This window comes from Eucyclogobius newberryi, unplaced genomic scaffold (assembly GCF_026437365.1).
Source record: "Eucyclogobius newberryi isolate DKJ021-1_F unplaced genomic scaffold, fEucNew1.0.hap1 SCAF_15, whole genome shotgun sequence".
NCBI classification, from domain to species: domain Eukaryota; kingdom Metazoa; phylum Chordata; class Actinopteri; order Gobiiformes; family Gobiidae; genus Eucyclogobius; species Eucyclogobius newberryi.
In genome coordinates this window covers 21,751,044-21,770,871 of record NW_027315779.1, presented here as the reverse complement: position 1 = coordinate 21,770,871, position 19,828 = coordinate 21,751,044, and the positions used below count along the sequence as shown (strand labels likewise).

Genomic DNA, 19,828 nt, shown 5'->3' with positions numbered 1-19,828 from the left:
TAAAACAACAACAACAACAACAACAACAACAACTACGAAAAGTCTGAGGACTAAGACAAAGTCTGAGGAATAAAGTCTGGCGGTAATGTAACACTTGGATACCAACCGCCATAAAACACCAAAGAAGAATAAGAATCGCCGGGTGTGGAGACTTTTCATACTCCACGGGGGGCGCACCAGAATAGGTTTGAGAAGCTCTGAACTGCATTGACATGGAAAATAAGAGTGACTGAGGAGTGTTTTGCTTTGGCCTGGCTGTGATCGACTGTGATCTGCGACTGTGAGCTCAGGCTGAGGAGGAGCAGGAGCAGGAGCAGGAGCAGGAGGAGGAGGAGGAGGAGCAGGAGCAGGAGCAGGAGCAGGAGGAGGAGGAGGAGGAGCAGGAGCAGGAGCAGGAGCAGGAGGAGGAGGAGGAGGAGGAGGAGCAGGAGCAGGAGGAGGAGGAGGAGGAGCAGGAGCAGGAGCAGGAGCAGGAGCAGGAGCAGGAGGAGGAGGAGGAGGAGGAGGAGGAGCAGGAGGACTGAGCCTGAGCCTGGAGCTGGTGAAATCCGTGAGCGCTCTCAGACTGCTCTTTCCATCATGGCGCCCTCCGTGGACAGGCAAGGATACTGGGGGCGACCCACATCTACGCTGGACTGGTGTGAAGAAAACTATGTCGTCTCTTTTTACATAGCAGAGTTCTGTGAGTAAAGCTTTTGTCTTCAATATAAGTGTGTTCCGCCGCGTTTGGCCGCGCATAGACACGGTGCACGGTGCACGTCGCCTCTGGACGTAAACAAGAGGTTAATAATGGTCTGTTATTCGAGATCATTTCAACACATCACATTTAACAATGTAGCTGTAATTTTGTAAGGGAAATAAAACATCTCAGCGAAAAATACAGCTCCTGCTGCTTTGCATGAGCTTTTTCACGAGTTATTAGTCTCAGAAGAGAGGTAATGCCACAGGGCTTTTATTGTAGTAAATGCACTGAATAACTATGGTTTTCATCCACTGACAATCGGTAATAAGTAAACTATCTATCTTTCTTTTTCACAAATGTTCTGTCTACAAATGAAAGAACTGGTTACTCCAGGATGATTATCTGTAGATGTTAACTTTGCTCTGCTCCCTTGTCTGCATGTGACACACTAGTGGCCTTTAGCCTAGTCTTTTAGCTCCACGTGGAAAGAATATAAACCTGTGGACATAATATTAAGTAATTACATTGTAACAATGACTGTATGTGGGCCTAAATACGGTAAATGGATAATGTATACGTCAATTTGGTGTGATAGAAAATAATGTAATTCAGATTGAAGTCTATATTCAATTATTGTGTGATCAGACTATATTGAACTAACTCACACGTCACATTTACTGACAGTTGTGGTGGTTTTTGAACTAGTGACACACATGCTGGCCTGGCTGGATAATTGTTTTCAGCCACACCAGAATTGTTTGGCGTTGAAACGGAGATTCAGGTGACAATAGATGGAATGTGAGATAGGTAAATGCAAAACCGCACATGAAATGAGTGAAGTGTTTGTACATGGATGTATTTGTTCATTCAGCATCAGGGAGAGGCGTGCACGCAGCTTTACGCTGACAAATGTACATGTAAATATCACTTGGACAGCCATACAGATATTATCAGCAAACAGTAACAAACAGCAAGTCCAAAGAAAAAAAAAGGGTCACTCCATGCTTTTCTGTAACAGTCGCAACCTTTATCAGCCACATGCAGATAAAGTTAAGCTATTATGTCCCATTAAAACTGTCGGTAGCAGCGTACGCCTAATAAGCTCACAACATAGTCACAACAGATCCTGGTAATCCTAGTGTTTCATTTAAACAAACCACGCCCTGGAGGAACAACTCCAGGATAAGGATAGATCTGTGCTCTTTCCAAGGAACAACTCCAGGATAAGGATAGATCTGTGCTCTTTCCAAGGAACAACTACAGGATAAGGATAGATCTGTGCTCTTTGCAAGGAACAACAAGGAACAACTCCAGGATAAGGATAGATCTGTGTTCTTTGCAAGGAACAACTACAGGATAAGGATAGATCTGTGCTCTTTGCCAGGAACAACAAGGAACAACTCCAGGATAAGGATATATCGGTGCTCTTTGCGGGGAACAACTACAGGATAAGGATAGATCGGTGCTCTTTGCAGGGAACAACTACAGGATAAGGATAGATCTGTGCTCTTTGCAAGGAACAACTCCAGGATAAGGATAGATCTGTGTTCTTTGCAAGGAACAATAAGGAACAACTCCAGGATAAGGATAGATCGGTGCTCTTTGCAGGGAACAACTCCAGGATAAGGATAGATCTGTGCTCTTTGCAAGGAACAACTACAGGATAAGGATAGATCTGTGCTCTTTGCCAGGAACAACAAGGAACAACTCCAGGATAAGGATAGATCGGTGCTCTTTGCAGGGAACAACTCCAGGATAGGGATAGATCTGTGCTCTTTGCAAGGAACAACAAGGAACAACTCCAGGATAAGGATAGATCGGTGCTCTTTGCAGGGAACAACTCCAGGATAAGGATAGATCGGTGCTCTTTGCAGGGAACAACTCCAGGATAAGGATAGATCTGTGCTCTTTGCAAGGAACAACTCCAGGATAGGGATAGATCTGTGCTCTTTGCAAGGAACAACAAGGAACAACTCCAGGATAAGGATAGATCTGTGCTCCTTGTAGCACTAACATGGCAGTTATTCAGTCTCTACAAAAACAAGACTTCAGGGTAAAGAGTTTGCATACGCAGCTGAGGTTTAATCTGCAGGCAGCATTGTATTTAAAATAAAATGAAATCACCTTCACAGCTAAAGCAATAAGGACAATGACATGACACTAGAAACAATAGCTTGCTAAGCAGGCATTAAATATTTATAGCATACAAATACATAGCCTCCATTCACAGTCTGTGTTTTCTGTTGTCAGGGTTCTTTGTGAACTCATTGTGCTCAGCTCAGGTTGCAGTAACAAAATATGTGGCAGTTTTGCTTTTATGGTCTCACCTAGTGCCAGTGTGTTATGTCTGTAGTGTTTTTGTATTCTTACTTATCCTTATTCTTGTCTCTTTTAACAGGGAACACTGTGAGCAATCTTATTATGATCATCCCTCCCATTTGTGGAGCCATTCAAACGTATCGGGATGGACTGGAGTATCGCTATATATATTCGTTTATAGGATTGACAGGTATGTAGTACATTTTAAAGTCTAATTCGAGTATATTGCTGTCCTGTGTAAATTATGCTTGTTTGTCTTTCTACAGCTGTTGGCATTGGTTCCTGGTGCTTTCACATGACGCTGCTTTATGAGATGCAGGTGAGCTGTTGATGCACAATAAAGCTTGGTTCTTTGGGACTCATAGTACACAATATCTTGTACGAACAAAAATACTTTAGTTCACACGGTAAATATTTAATGATTTTATATTTGACCCAATATATTTCAGTGTTAAATGTACTCTTCATGTACCCCTCCATCAACCCTAAACATTATTGTAGAAGTTACAATTCAAATGTAGGAAGAGCTATGGTTTTTATGATTTATGGAAACATCTAATTAGTTTTACCAGATCTTAATCCTGAATTAACAAGGATACATTTATACTACATTATATACTTTTGTATACCTTCTGCAAACAGCCTAATTGAATATATTCTAATATATAATATTGTTTTCTTTGCAGTTACTTGATGAATTGCCAATGATCTACAGCACCTGTGTCTTTGTCTACTGTCTGTAAGTGACTGAATTCAGACCAAATATATATGTTGAGATTATGGTTGAAAAACAAACCCCTGGGCTAAACTTTCTCCATAGTAACAGTATAAGGCACGAGTGAAAACAGTGGAAATATTGATTTAGACTGACCTTGCATCTCCAATTTCATTTTCATCTTTCTGAAATCCCATATTTTCTTAGGTATGAATGCTTCAAACAAGAGAAGACCATCAGTTTCTTTCTAATTGCGTTGCTATTACTCTTCAGTATATCTGTTACTTTGGTAAGTGTGCTGTCGACAGAAACATGCATTTTTCTTTATAGTGCACAATAATGTCCATATTTTTCTGTGTTTAGGTGTATCTACAGTGGAAGGAGCCGGTATTTCATCAGGTATGTGAGGAACAGTTTATCATTCTGCTACTACATTTCTGGAATTTGATGTCAATGCAGTCTACAACTGTCCTCTATTATAAGCTAGAGCAATTACATACTGGAATTTAACATGAGAAGCTGTATTAAAAAGCGTTTTTAGTTTGTGGTGAGATTGTCTGACTTAAAAGACACAGTGTTGTGATGTCACTCACAAACAACAACAAGAGGCTACAACACTGCCTTTCTTTGTCTCTATAGAATGCCTTTGTAACTATTCACCACAGCAACTGAATGGCCAATGTCCACAGCAACAACACCAATAGTTGTGATGTGGCTAGATGAAACCTTTCTACACATATGCAGACCTTGGGACTGTAATCTATTATCTGCTCACACTAACAGTTTGTTATTATTTCTAGGTCATGTATGGGGCCCTTGTAGCCTGCCTGGTGATACGGTCTATCTTTATTGTTACATGGTCAGTGGCTGAATATCACACATTATCTCAAAAGCAAGGCCATATTACATGTTTCTAACCATCACACTGTCTGTTTTATTTCTTGTATATGTTTGTTGAATATAGGGTGTACCCCTGGCTGCGGCCGCTGTCCTACACCTCCTTAGGAATCTTCATGTTGGGATTTCTACTGTGGAATATTGACAACATATTCTGTGACTCATTAAGGTGCACACTGTTTACACAAGGCGACTTTTTATAGTTATTTTTACATGGCCAAAACGGTTATTCCAGTGACTCTTCACGTGAAGGAAATGTGAGAATTGTTTGTTTACTGCTGAAAATGTGTTTAGGTGAACAGTTGTTTTTTCCTGTCCAGAACACACGCTCTCACAATTATTGCTGTAACAAGTTTTTCTGTCCTTCCAGAGCCAGCAGACAAACACTGCCCCCGGGTGTTGGAGTGGTGATGACACAGTTTCATGCCTGGTGGCACATATTCACAGGTCTGGGGTCTTACTTGCACATACTTCTGAGGTGGGCTTTAGTTTGAAAACTATATTGCAAATTGAGTTGTAAGGTTCTGCTTCTAATCATACAAAAACAAAACATTTTCATTTCAGCATGCAAATCAGAGCAACCTACCTCAAGTACAGACCAAAAATCAAGGTATGTTTGAAGATATATACATTTGTTCTATCGTTCTGTCTCGTCATGTTCCTGAGAAACTTGTCCTGTGCTTTCAGTTTCTGTTTGGTGTTTGGCCGACGCTGCACATGGAACCACAGAAGTCCAGCTGAGATGAACAACAGCGGGGCAGATGAAGGATGGTGACTGCCTCCACCAGGGGCCCACGGCCCACCTGCCAAAGCCCTGTCCACTAAAGGGACCTCAGGCCACAGCCAGAGGGTAGGAGCTCCTCCCCAGGGCCAAACTCTCTGCTGTGGCGACTCAAGTATAGCACTGACAATAAGAAGAGTTATTCTAATCCTAATTTATTAGTTTAGCTATTTTTAATATGCAATGTTTAATTTATGGTTGAAATGTATGTACACTATGATGGGCTAAAAGGCTAAGGTTTCAGCCTGTCTTTAACCAGATTAAGAAAATATTCAATGTTCACATTAGTCAAATTCAAACAAATTCAGTGCTGTATGCTGTAACCTGTCTCTAAAGTCTATGTACACATTGTTTTTTTAATAGTTCATACAAAATCTGTAAGCCTTGCTTTTCCTGCCAAAACTCATTATCAATATTATTATATTTCTAGCCAAAGTTATTTTAAATTTATTATGCATTAATTGTGTTGTCACTTCACACAATCTAAATAACAGGGTCCATAATTGAAGGATTTGTTTGGAGTGAAGTAAAGACCAATAATCATTTCAGGAGTGATAAAATACAGGCAGATAGTGTCACGTTATTGTTCTGTTGTTTGTTCAGTAAAAGTGAGCCCCGTGACAGTGTTAGCTGCTCCTGTGTTGGGATCCAACTTCCATGTAGATTTTGCACTTATTCGAAACCTGATACACTGGAAATGACTTGGTTTAGGTTGTTCAGACCTGAATATGAACCTTATATAAGCAAATGCATGAATAAATATACCAGTAATCAAAGAGATTTAGTTCCTGTTTTAAAGTTTAATTATATACCACCACCTAATTATTCATATTTTATCTTTGCTTGAATGCATTTTATTTTGGTAAACATGAAGAAAGCAAATGCCAAGTACAGTTTGTGGACAATTCAAGGTAACAACCACAAGGGGGCATTAAACCTCATCTCTTACTTTGCCAAGCATGCCATAGTGCATTGAAGTTCTTCCTACTCCTTTAATACTTGCAATTGTTTTTATTTACTACATTTTTTGGTAAAGTAAATTATATGCTATTAATATGTCCATATTATTTTGGTTTTGTGTACGTTGTGCTAACAGAAGATGTATGCTTAAAATGTTGTTATATTGATGAATATCTAATTTCCCATTAACTGCTGTGTGTTCATCAAACATTAATACATGATTTAATGATGCACAAATGTCATTCACAAAAGTATTGGTAACAGTTGTGTGGAGCCAGCATTCATGAGCACAAGAGCACATTGAGTATTACCATTGTTCAGTGTACATGTGTTACCAGTGTTCAGTATGTACATGTGTAGCCCTGTTCGTCACCATAGACACGAGCAATTGTCAAAAATGGTGCCTTATTGATATTATTTTAGTGTAATCCAAGTTGCCTTGATGCTGTTGATAAATAAACTTTCAAATGTATGTGTTTTACGGTGTGTTGCTTCCATGTTTTTTCCAGGCAGCTTTTCTAACTGTCACAATGTTTGAATTGTACATATTTTGTGTCTCAAGCTCTGTACCCACAAAACTAATATAAGGCTAATTTAGTTTTTAATCAGCCCTAAAAACAAGATAAATAAATTCATAACGTACAGTGGAACATTTCAGGCAAAGCAATAAAAGGTTCATGAGAAAGGTACCGGTAGTGCACCTTAAATTTACTTTAAATATTAAAAAAAGTAGTTCACGCATATACTGATACTTTTTAATGAGATGTCAAGCTATTTTACGCAGAATTGATTTTTGTTATGATTTGTATTTGCCATCCCTCAGTCACTTACAAGTGTGAATGTGCAGTGACCATAGAGTTTGAGTCACTGCTGTATAGTACACTCCCCATGATAGTATCTGGTTTACTCTCAAGGTGTGCTGCTCCTAACTGATAATAAAAGTGCTTTTGACAAAGCTCATGTGCGTTTGGTCCTGTTTTTGCTATCAAGGGTAGGGATTCATGCTGAAATTATATGTTGACTCAATCAATGGAGCTTTGACTTCAACCCACTTACTAAACAAAGCTTGTGAGAAACCAGCCAAGAGGAACCATTTGTTTCTTTAAAATGCAGACCACAAACCGCAGCCAATGCAATTCAGTCTTTGATCATTTCCCACTAAAGCCATGTGGAAAGCGGTACATGTAATTAATTCAATTGTATTTATTTTTGTAAAAAATCACAACAGCAGTTGCCTCGAGGGGCAACAGTGAAAAAGCAGATATTACTATTACTATGATGTTCAGTGATTTCAGTGGCACTAAAACAATAGTGGTTCAATCTTTAAATTATGAATTTGTATCAGATTTCAACATACAAAACAACCCCATCATTCTCTAAATCTTAAATTTACTGAAATTAAACTCAAAGCTATGTATACATGCTACTCAGGTATTCAAGTATTTTGGTAGCTTGTTGACAATTGTTGCGTTATTGAAACCTGTTAGAACCAAGATGATGGGAGAGGGATAAATGACATTCTTGTCACAGTATGTTGATGTAAATGTATACTTACGCATACAGTCGGGTGCTTGTACTATGCAAATCGGTCCTTTTTACTAACATTTATGACTTGACACATGCCCAGACATAGAGTTAGAGCTTTCTGGCATACATCCAGCTGCTTTCAACACTTGGCAGAACGCAAATATTACTGTTTGGTGGCAGTGCTGTGCTCATTGCCAGTGAGCCCAAAATAAATAATCTTTCAGAAAGTTTCATTGTTCCGCATTTAAATCCGTAGCTTGAAGTATTGGCATGGATTTTAAATGTAATTATGCCGTATTGTTAGCTATGTTTTTACACTTCAGAAGTTTGACTGGTTCCTGAAGCTGATGATGCTCTGTGTTGGTGTTTATGTGGGTGTTTTGGCTCTGTCAGCTGTGGAGCTGACTCAAGCCGGGAACTCATGGATTGCACCAACTGGGAGAGAGGGCAACTCTTTATGACGGTTCTAATGTGCACGTCACTCACATCCGCAAATACTACCTTAAAGCCATGTGTTACACCTGGAATACAGACAGATATGATACCATATATATGGATGTACTCAAATATAAAATCATGTGTTTACTTAAAAAAATAATATATATATATATATATATATATATATATATATATATATATATATATATATATATATATATATATATATATATATATATATATATTACAAAACAAATCCAAACCAAAAGCAAATAGAACAGGTTACAGAGCGTGAAAAGAATAACTATAGAAAGTCAGTCTGACATACAGTATGTCCCCTTTTGTATGCGTCCAGTTTGTTCCAATGTCCAGCAAATTTGTCCATTTTCAAATTCAGGGCCAAAGGGACTTTTCCCTTTTATAAATGTCCATGTTATTTCAGTTCTTTACATTCTGCTCCGTCGCCGTCAACTTATTTTTCTCCTCAAACATGAGATGTTGTGCTTCTCCATTGGGATGTGTATATATGTTCCTATTCTTCATCAGCTATAACACACTCATGGATTCAGTAAAGGTTTACAAGATTCATGGATTCAGTACAAGTAAATAAAAATGTTCTGATACAATTAAGTCATTTAGATTTAAGAATGCCAGGCCTTATAGAATGTGGCTTCATTTAACAACTAATTCATTGGATGTTACAGTAGATTCCCTTTCAAATATTATTATTATTATTATTATCATTATCATTATTATTTTCTTTCTTTTTTTTGTTTTTGTTTAATACATTTTAACTCTTATGTTGTTATTTCCATTTCAAAAGTACTTTTGTTGACATGTAAACGTGTCGCCAAGTATACAGGCAAATCCTACCTCTACACAGTAAACACCTTTGCCTTTTTCAAACACGTTTTTTTTGTTCTCATTACTCAGAATGAATTGCTTAAAAACAGATTTGTTGTGTCATTGCCCAGATGTCTAACCACAACCATGTAGACTTCTGTAAAAAGGTGTATTGTTGGTATGTTCTGAGAATATTGTGCAACGTGTGCTTGAGTAATATTTGGGGTTAAGTCACCATTGGTTTATTGAAATACATTTACACTCTTAAACATAAAGAGACCAGTCGTCATGAAGGATTGGAGCAATTTCTCATGCTGCAAGATCTTTTAAGACAAAACTTTCACAAGATTGGGCAGATTGTGCGTTGTGAAAATGTACCTTGTGAGATGTTGTCCCCATGTGTTTACATTTGGATATATTAAAAAGGGTTCAGCGTTAAATTTATGAGGCCAGAACTGAACTCAACCGCACAATTTCTTCATTGTGTCAAAATCTCATCACCTGGACCCAATCTCGTCTCAGGCTTCTTGACCCAATATCGACTCGACTCATTCTCCCGGACCCAATCTCATGTCGCCTTATCTCGTTCTCCTAGACCTAGTCTCGGATGTTCTCCTTGACCCAATCTCATATCGTCTTGCCTCGTTTTCCAGGACCCAATCTCTGTCTTGCTCCACCATAAATAAACATCCTATTATTCATTCTTTTGACAAGAATCACAAAGCATGCCAGGTGATTTGTTTAATGTATCTGATGATCTTTATTTAACCAGGAACCAGAGAACACAAATAGAAAACAAACCAGTTTTGAGGACGTGAGGAGGGATCCAAGAACCTGTGATGACGGCAGAGGCTTTGTGTTTGGGAGTGGTGATATGATGGTCTATTGTAGATGTGGCGTTGTGGAAAAGGATAGACAACCATATGTACCAGGTGAGATGCAAAAGGAAAATAAGATGGTAATTGAAATTGTAAGTTTAGAAAATTCGATAAATGATTTGTCTATACGGATCAAGGAAAATAACAAACTGTGCAGCTACTATGTGAATTGTAAAATGAAAATGCAGCTGTTAAAGCCTAAAGTTATTATTGTATTACATTTATTTTTTACCATTGGTGGGTGATCGAATAGATAAAAATACAGCTTTTTACTAAACTAGCTCTCTGTTCTCGCTGATCTTAGCCTCGAGAAGTCAAAAGCAATTTTCAAGCTTCCACTAAATACATTAGTTATTTTAATATCCCACAAAATACTGGTTTATCTGATTTATTTTGAGTATAATTAGCCAGAAGTCATCAATCATTATTACTGAAAGTCACTGCTGTCCGACCTCCAGCACTTTCAAAGGGCTTCTGTTTATCAAATCTTTTATTAGAATCATGTTATCTGGGATATTCTGGCAGCCTATTATATAAAACTCTTGTCATTATAGCACACCTGCCTCGGTTACTACTTGTTACCATAAACATGCAGCATCTGAATTTGCTAAAAAGTATTAATTCGAGCATTTACGAATGGCGATGGACATATTGGTCACAAAGAGTATTTTTGGTGTCCAGTATTTGAAAACAAAGTATGTTTGAGAAACCACTTTGTTGTTCTTGTTGGGACATGAGGACTCGGGGATAAATAGCAGGTGGTCCCCAAGTGCTGCTTTGCATACAACCTCATCGCTGTGCAGAGTGAAGTGTGTCGCCCCATCGCTGTGCAGAGTGAAGTGTGTCGCCCCATCGCTGTGCAGAGTGAAGTGTGTCGCCCCATCGCTGTGCAGAGTGAAGTGTGTCGCCCCATCGCTGTGCAGAGTTAAGTGTGTCACCCCATCGCTGTGCAGAGTTAAGTGTGTCGCCCGCACTGAACATGCTCTGGTGGTGTCTTCTCACTCTGGCCTGGCAAAATCTGGTGAACTCTGCACCGGTCCAGTCACCATCTTCACCAAAAGCCCACCATCCCGGTCCATCTGAGGAGGAAGTGGCATTTGCAGAGGTATGTAGACTCAATTTGGTCACTCTTATAGCTCACTTATCTTGACTTGTCATTGTTTATTTATGGTTTTACTAAGTGCTTATATCCTTAAAAGGTTCCCATTACTGATGACGTCATCCTTATTATTATTATCATTATTACTACAGTGTATTCATACTGTACTTTTCCCCCTTTAAGGCACTCAAAGCGCTTTACTTGCCAATGTGGGTGAAGTGTCTTGCCTAAGGACACGATATAGCGTGCAGTGATTATTTTGGTCTTTTTGGCGCTACTTCTACCTTTACTTTGACACCTGCTAATATTTTACTGCATCTTATTTTAAACATTTAACTGCTTGAAATTACAGATATGGAATATAATAATTTAATATAGGAACAATATAAATATCTTTTCTTTGAACGATGATTTAAATTAATGAAATATGATGACTAGATTGTATTATTTACTTACTACAAAACCGCTTTAACAATGAATCAACAACTCATGATAGTTGATTGAATAAATAATTGTAATTTTGATAATAGTCTGTACAGACATTAAAAACACAAAAAAAGTTTCATCAGCAGCATTATTAAATCAAAAAGTCAAAAAACATACAGCAATAATACACTTAATTAGTATTGTAACTGTTTTCCGTCACCTTTATTTGGTTGAAAATGTATTTAAAAGGTCTCAGCGTACAACAATAGTGCTCGTTTGACTCGTCGACTAACTAAACAATTAAAAAAATAATTGCTGACTAAAATAATGGTTAGTTGCAGCCCTATAACTAACAACTAAAATGATAATAGCATCATAAGAAACATGATTTTCTTTTGTAACACCCACAAGTATGAAGAATTGTTTTAAATAACCCACAGTCTGCCAGTTGCCGGCTGCTTCCTCTTTGAACACACTATGGTACAATGAGAGAGCAAGATCCAAAGATAACGTTTTAAAAATTATTAAAGAAATCCCAATTATAAAATCACATCAGAAACAATATTGGCACATTTAACATTTCCTTTACTTATTTCTTCTGGGTTATTTTTGTGTGAGATCCATGGTATAATTAACTTTCTACAGATATTATAGGATGCTCTGGATGACACAACATGCTTTATGAATATAAGTATCTCTTGGACTTGTATGGCAAAGTGACACCAACAATTACACACACACGCACCAGCGAGCGCTATCATTAAAGCGTACAGAAAATGTGTGGAATGTGTACTGTACAGACATGGACTGTTGATCTTGCAGTTCAGCAAAACACCACAGTGGATTATACTTACAATATATAATTTGTGTCCACAGGAGTATCTGAAGCACTTTTATGGCTACCAACCTGAGGAGAGGAGACACAAAAGGAGCACGCATGAAGTGGATGCTGATTGGTCTACTACAGGGTTTTGTGAAAAAATAAAGGAGATGCAGAACTTTTTTGGGTTGCCTCCTAGTGGAGCGCTGACCAAAGACACGCTGGCTGTAATGAAGAAGCCCCGGTGTGGCTTGTCAGACGTGGAACCTTTTGGAGAGACAGTGAGATGGACCAAAAGCAAACTCAGCTACAGGTAAAACTAAGAGCCATCGTCACTGTTTCTGTCAAGCACTGGTAAAAAAAAATACCTCCTTTGCACTTTTTGAAATGCTCTGCAAATTTAATATAAACCTTTTTTCAATTAATAGTTTATTTATTATTAGTTTATTTGAACTGGGACAGTGCAAACGAATCAACATTTCTGTAAATGTGCCAGCATTAGCTATAGTTTAGCTAGTTTCCAACTCTATTCCCAGGCAAGTTGTAAAATGCTAGCAATATATAAGACTTACCAGACTTTGTTTCGACTACTCAGTCTTCTTCAGAGTCTGCTGTGTCTTGTCAGCAGATTTATGTCAGCATCTGTAGTGCGACATCTTCAAGACAGTATCCCAGGTGTGTGAGAGTAAAAAGGCCCCCTCGTCCCTTTTTATAGTCCCGTGGGTATGTTTCCTTATTTCAAATGCCTCCTTAATCCAGCAACAGTGATTGTTGTCCTCTGTCTGAATTATGTTTGAGATATCTGTGTAAATCAGCTGACAAGACACGTTACAGCAACATCATCTGACACTGTGAAGAAGATTCAGAGTTAGCAGTCGAAACTGTTGAAAAACAAGCAAACTCTGCTCTGACAAAAGAACCTTTTAAATAGAATTAACATCATTGGACAATTGTATATTATGTTCAAATACAGAGTGGGAAAAAAAAATTACGCAACATTGTTTTTTTCAGAATAGTTGGAAAAAAGCCGGCCATCACTTCTTCACAAATCCGTAAAGTTTTCAGAGAAGCGTGGAAGATATGGTCCAATGTGACACCGATGCATTTTCAGAAGCGTGGCAGAAGAGAGGCCGACATCGTCATCTCTTTCTACAGAGGAGGTAAATATAGCTATTGTGAGGGGCACTGGTGGTTCTATGCATACATAGCATAGCATTGTCACATACATAGTAAATCATCACATTTTGGTAATTGAAAAGCACAATATTTATCTAAAAAGGCTTCACTAGCAAGGACCACAACCCCAGCTCCGATGCAAGTGTTTATTGGCAGGCGAGAAACATGAACAACACAAATGTACAGAAGTTGATGCCGTTTTGGGGCTTCTTGCGATGAGGGCTGAAGGCTCCCGGGCCTCGATACCTTCATCTAGGAGATACATTAGAATAATTAGAACAATTAAAAGAGGGTTGGAGGGCGGGGCACGACGTCATGAACACAGGTGTATCCGCAGAAAGGGGCGTGGTCCTGCTCCCGAACTGAAGATAATAATCTTATCTTCATCTAGCTACAGAAAACTGTCCTTAGACTTACTTATAAGCCCCGTCTCTTTAAAGTGATATTTCACCATAGAAAGCAACAATTTGTCATTTTCATATTTTTATTTTGAATGGCTATGTGACATTTTAGAGCCCCAGATGTTTCCCTGAGAGTGTTGAGTTTCCAAATAATCACAACTAAGCAGGGATGGAGCATGGAGGCAAAACAGGACGTTTTTGAGCGCGCATTCATTCAGTGATTCATTTTCTTTATTTGAGCAGAAGAAAACACTGTTGGACATACGTGGGACACCTACCCCCCCATCCCAGTAGATGTCCTTGAATAAATATATTTGCAAGACTCAAGCCTCAGTGGCAGGACAATACAGGATTACTCGAACATGCAGGAATCAATCAAAGCACAACTATTGTAACAAGGTTGTAACAGGGTTAAAATTAAAATATGTACTGTCCATCCATCATTTTCTGCTTTATCCGGGGTTGTCGCGGAGACAGCAGTCTGAGCAGAGAGGCCCTGACTTCCCTTTCTACACGGGTCTTCTCCTCCTCCCGGTGGGACATGCCTGAAACACCTCCACAGGGAGGCGCCCAGGAGGAATCTGAAACAGAATCGGAAACAGGCTCCACTCTGAGCTCCTCCCGAGTGGCTGGGCACTCTAAGGGAGCGCCCAGCCACTCGGCGGAGGAAACTCCTTTCGACCGCTTGTATCCACAATCTTGTCCAGCTGTCAATCCTTCCCTCACACATGAACAAGACTCAGAGATACTTGAACTCCTCCACTTGCGGCAGGGACTCCCCCCACACACCTGTTTCTGGTCCAGTACTATGGCCTGGATTTGGAGGGGCTGATTTTCGTCCCGGCTGCTTCACACCCGACTGCAAACTGTCCCAGTGCATGTTGCAGGTCCTGGTTGGATGAAGCCATCAGGACAACTTCAGAGATAAGATCTCGTGGTCCCCAAATAGGACACCCTCCCCCCCTGATTGCGCCTCATTAAAGTTGATTTTGCAGATGTCCCCTTTAAAACCTTACAGACCACAAAGATGGCTCCCCATTTGATGGCAAACAAGGCATCCTGGCCCATGCTTTCTTACCCGGCACTGGGATCGGTGGAGACGTGCACTTTGATGCGGATGAAGAATGGACCACTAACTCTACTGGTACAGCTTTAGAACATGTTTAAAATAAAATCTCTATTTAAACGATGGTCATGTTTCAGGCTACAATCTGCTTACTGTGGCCGTGCATGAGTTCGGACATGCCATTGGCCTGGCTCACTCCTCGGACCTCGGCGCAGTCATGTATCCTTCATACAACTTTGCATTCAACAATCAACTGGAGCTCTCATTTCGGGACGTCAAAGATGTCCAACAGTTGTACGGTGAGACACATCCACTCTTGCACTAAAACTATACAAAATGTACTAATAACAATAGTGACTAGTTATCACTATTTTGATGTACCTTCAAAATGTTTTTACAGGCATTAGTCCAAATTTTGACACAGTATTTTCCAAAAAGCCACCTCCCAAAACTCCTGACAAATGTGACCCAGATTTGTCTTTTGACGCCGTAGGAGAACTCCAACAAGAAGTGCTTTTCTTCAAAGACAGGTGCGTATGTACATGTCAGTGGCTCTTATCAAAATCTACACAAACTAGATCCAACTTGCACAGTTATACGTTTCCAGGTTCATGTGGCGCAAGCATCCACAGTTTGATGAAACCAAGATATCTCTGATCAACAGCATTTGGCCTGAAAGTGTTCCCTCGCACTTGGACGCTGTCTACATGAACATAGAGAATAATTTCAATGTGTTTTTTAAAGGTGAGGCTTGTAAAGTACTTGTATTTTTATTATAATTTCTGAGCACTTTCTTTAATATTAATTGTGTTTTTGTATGTATGATCAGGGAAATGAGTGACTTCTGTTCTGAGTATTTTTGTATGGATATGTTTTTCATTTTTTTCTCATTTCAGGTCATCAGTATTGGAAGCTGACTCAGTTACAGTTGGATGAAGGTTTTCCCAAAAACATCACAGACTTGGGCTTTCCCTCCAGAATCAGAGCAGTGGATGCTGCCTTCCACTTCCGCTTCGATCGTTACACTGTGTTCTTCACTGGACATGAGTGCTGGAGGTACACAACCGTAACAGCAAATCACATGAATTCACTAAAACAACAAGATTTTACCTGTTTTCCCCTATAGTACTTTTATTTTATATAACATATATGACACTATTACTTTTACCTAGCGACCATAATATGAGCAAGGGCCAACGCTTTCCAAATGTACTTGATTTAATGACTACAAATACTTGACATGGCCATTATTTAAAAAGAAAAATACATGTGAAAACGTTGTGATCTTTGCGCATAAATTGTCCCTACATTTTGGATGGCATTTTGTGAATTGTTGTCATAGATATAACTCAAGTTTTTATTTTCTTCCAAATAGCCACTTGACTGGTATATAACAACAATACATGTTTATCACAAGCACCAAACCACTCAAACAAGGAAATACTTGAAAAAAAAAAATCTGTCATGAACAAATTCCAGCTTTTAACTGCCAACTTGACTTAGTAATGTTATTTGTCACTTATTAACAGCAGATTAATAATGACTTTGCTTTTCCGCTTCAGCTCATACAAACAGCCGTTCTGGAAACTTCCGTCTTATTGTGTTCCATGAAAACTAATTTCGACCCTTTGCCCAGGTACGATGAACAGATGAATATAATGGAAAACCCACCGTCACTCATAGAGCAGGAGTGGCCTGGAATTCCAACCCCTATTGATGCTGCTGTTTACTCTGATGGTATAAGAAATATTATCTTTAAACTGATGTATTATGTCATGTGCATGATTTATTTTCCATATGAACCAATGTAGTCATTTACAGTAAGCTTCTCTCATGTGTCCTCTACTGTCTTCCATCTAAAATCTGTGCATAACTTTCCATATTATATTCTTAAAGCCTCATGCATCCTCTAGTAGGCCTTGTGTAACAGCATTAAAACTATTGCATTACAGCCAGTCAGTCTACGTCTTTTTAACTGAGAATCAGCTAAAATATTCAAAATAAGCTACAGGTTTCCCACTTTCTACTTGAAGAATTAGTTTAGCAGTAGGATATTCCTACCACATGATATGATTACAGGAAAAGCGTATCAAAAAACTGAATAAAAAGATGTATTGAAAGGTGCACCATGTCGTGGATGGTCTGCTGCCTGCAACTCTCCACTGAGATATGTGTGCCTTGCCCAGAATGTTCCACAGTATGGCATTGAACTTACCCCATACGCAAAAATAATGCATGTTTTTCTATTTAACAGTAAATAAAACTGTAACTGAATAAATCTACAAAAGAAATGTAATGCCATACTGTGGAATATTAAAGGCGCAATGGACAATTTTTCGGCGATTTGAGAACTCAGGCGGAAGTGCGCATGCGCACTCCCCCGTGCGGACTGATACAACACACACATGCGTTTGTTTATTAGCGCAACGGAGCGCATCGCTCGTCTCCCGTAGATTTCTGTCCACTTCTGCGTCAGCTCGAACTGTCTTTCTCCGTCTTCATTTTGTCCCGTACACTGAGGGAACTATATTATGATAGATCCATCCGCTTAGACACGCGGAACCGTGCTGCTCATGCGGACGAGCCGACGCGGCTGCAGGTGAGCAGTAGGTGCGTTTTATGATTGATACGTGGCAGGACTAATCGGCAGTCCACGCCACGAGGAAATAAGACTCAGATTTTGGTCAAAAAAATCGTCCATTCAACCTTTAAGCAAGAGGCAGACCCTCCCCAAGAAACATTACATAGTGCACCTTTAAGGTCAACATTTCATTTTTTTGAGTTTTGGTTTTCTTTTCTTTCTTTACAGAAAACATAATGTTAATTATTTTTCCACAGACTTCGTACACTTTTTCAAGGGAAATCTGCATTACACTTTTGACCCTCACTCCAAACAAGTGGTCTCTACCGACTCAGTCAACGAGCTGCTGGAGTGCGAAGAGACGATGGACAATGAGAACCTGACTGGGTGACTAACTGTGGAACGTGTATGTGACACTGTATCATTTAAACAAACCACAATGTTGGTTATAAATTACAGTTTGATGAATAAGAGGATGTGGCGCAGGTATATCCTGTTGATTGCCATTTGTGTTTTGAAATACCTGTCTATACCATGGATCCACTATATTATACTATATATATTGTGTGTTGCTGCTCAAAATCCTTTTAATGTAGTGTATAATTATGTATTATTTTTTGCTTCATTTTCATTTTATGACTTTAAGTTAGTTTGTATAGTTTTGCAGTGATATACATAGCGTGTGCACTGGAGGAAGTTACAGGACCAAATCATTGCACACAAAGAGGTCCACTCTTAAGCAACAACAAACCTCATTTGTAGCTTTCCATAAAACTTGAAAACTAAAATGTAGAGGCGTTTTACCAACATCCCTAAGTGGAAAATAACTGGGTTTCGGACAAATTTATCCTTTCTGATTTGAAGGCTTTTGCAGGGAAACAAAAAAGAACAACATCATATTTTTATTTGAATTGTGCTGTTGGAATTCTTGTGTATTGACATTGACACCCATGACCAGGGTGAATGTACAGGATTGCATTCATTCTTATGCTACAGAAGATGATTGACATAATTGCCTAATTTGAAAACATGAATAAAATGATTCATAATGGGAAATTTGTCTATGATTATTCCGGGAATATACCTTTATCATATTAATCTTTTAAGTGCTTGCAGTAGAAGGCCTTTGTAGTTTATGAGGTGAGGCGCATGTCTGTGCCTGCAGCTCGTGGCGCCTCTCCAAAACTTACAGTACGGAAAGAAAACTACTACAGTTCTACCTGTCAATGCTCCCCAGGTGTAAAATTAAAACAGCTGCATATCAAGTCTGACTGTTTCATTGTTTGATTTCCAAACTGTTAGTTGAATTAAAGATTCTGGGACGTCCACCATTTTTTAGTGCTATAAAAATAAATTGAATTGAGTCATTCATAGAAAAAGAAGAATTAGCTAGTATATTATTATTAGATATTATTATTGTAGAAAAGGTTCATTTTTAGTCATCTGGACTAACTGTCAATTTGCAAATTTTTATCGAGAACTCAGATATTCTATTCTATTCTGTGGTAAGCCCTGCCCACCGGGTTACCGGCTTACCACAGAATTTAATAAATATCTGAGTTCCGACAAGTTATTATTATGTTAACAACGAAACCTACTTTATACAGCATGTTGTGAAATGGACATTTTCAATAAAGAAATGTGTCCCCATAATGCGCAAACACACAGTCAAACCTGCCAAATGTTTTGACAAATAAACATAAGGTAAAGTTAAGTCAAGAAAAACTAAATATACTGTACTTATATACTATATTATATAACTATATACAAATTAAAATGTTACAATGTCATTCTTATCGATTGCGTTGTTCCCTGTTGTACTGTATGTGAGAGAGAGAGTACAGTTATAGTGATGAACAAGCCAAGACAACGACGTCGTCAACAACAACAACAACAACAACAGCAGCATATTTTACTGTGTGGTCATTAAATTAAATATATGTACAAGTGGGTAATTTAATTTTGTATTAGGACAAAAACCAACATAAATTAACAGCAATAAATTAGTTGGATTGTATATCCTTGTAGAGTTGGTTGTACAGTCATTACAATGTCATACTTTTTATTTTACCCTTTATGGGGCTTTCTGTTATTGTATTACACAAGTGCCCACAATTTCCTCCTTCTCCATAAAAGGAGCATTTCCTAAGTGAGTTACTCAACACGCACCGGCACCTGGACTATAAAAGGGCAGGCTCCAGAACACAAATCAAAGACAA

The 19,828-nt window shown here is 38.8% G+C and overlaps 2 protein-coding genes across 2 annotated transcripts; both read left to right on the top strand.

The window, feature by feature from the left end:
* Nucleotides 1-532: 532 nt before the first annotated feature.
* On the top strand, nucleotides 533-6,826 carry acer3 (alkaline ceramidase 3). Its single transcript, XM_072446751.1, has 11 exons — nucleotides 533-682; nucleotides 3,081-3,191; nucleotides 3,268-3,320; nucleotides 3,688-3,740; nucleotides 3,924-4,005; nucleotides 4,080-4,115; nucleotides 4,517-4,575; nucleotides 4,681-4,782; nucleotides 4,984-5,091; nucleotides 5,178-5,223; nucleotides 5,301-6,826. Exons 1-11 carry the CDS (start codon nucleotides 580-582, stop codon nucleotides 5,352-5,354), a joined length of 807 nt encoding a protein of 268 aa, XP_072302852.1. The 5' UTR covers nucleotides 533-579; the 3' UTR covers nucleotides 5,355-6,826.
* Nucleotides 6,827-12,302: 5,476 nt separating this feature from the next.
* LOC140361112 (collagenase 3) lies at nucleotides 12,303-18,136 on the top strand. Its single transcript, XM_072446738.1, has 9 exons — nucleotides 12,303-12,698; nucleotides 13,397-13,545; nucleotides 14,981-15,106; nucleotides 15,166-15,327; nucleotides 15,429-15,558; nucleotides 15,636-15,772; nucleotides 15,925-16,084; nucleotides 16,665-16,765; nucleotides 17,867-18,136. Exons 1-9 carry the CDS (start codon nucleotides 12,556-12,558, stop codon nucleotides 17,998-18,000), a joined length of 1,242 nt encoding a protein of 413 aa, XP_072302839.1. The 5' UTR covers nucleotides 12,303-12,555; the 3' UTR covers nucleotides 18,001-18,136.
* The last annotated feature ends 1,692 nt before the right edge of the window (nucleotides 18,137-19,828 follow it).

What these genes read in the sequence shown, in the direction of transcription:
- acer3 (XM_072446751.1), top strand. Translation starts at nt 580, where the DNA reads ATGGCGCCCTCCGTGGACAGGCAAGGATACTGGGGGCGACCCACATCT. An exon ending in TTTTTACATAGCAGAGTTCT is followed by an intron (nt 683 to 3,080) that starts GTGAGTAAAGCT and finishes CTCTTTTAACAG; the next exon opens with GGAACACTGTGAGCAATCTT. An exon ending in TCAGTATATCTGTTACTTTG is followed by an intron (nt 4,006 to 4,079) that starts GTAAGTGTGCTG and finishes TTCTGTGTTTAG; the next exon opens with GTGTATCTACAGTGGAAGGA.
- LOC140361112 (XM_072446738.1), top strand. Translation starts at nt 12,556, where the DNA reads ATGCAGAACTTTTTTGGGTTGCCTCCTAGTGGAGCGCTGACCAAAGAC. An exon ending in AAAAGCAAACTCAGCTACAG is followed by an intron (nt 12,699 to 13,396) that starts GTAAAACTAAGA and finishes TGTTTTTTTCAG; the next exon opens with AATAGTTGGAAAAAAGCCGG. An exon ending in GTGCTTTTCTTCAAAGACAG is followed by an intron (nt 15,559 to 15,635) that starts GTGCGTATGTAC and finishes ATACGTTTCCAG; the next exon opens with GTTCATGTGGCGCAAGCATC.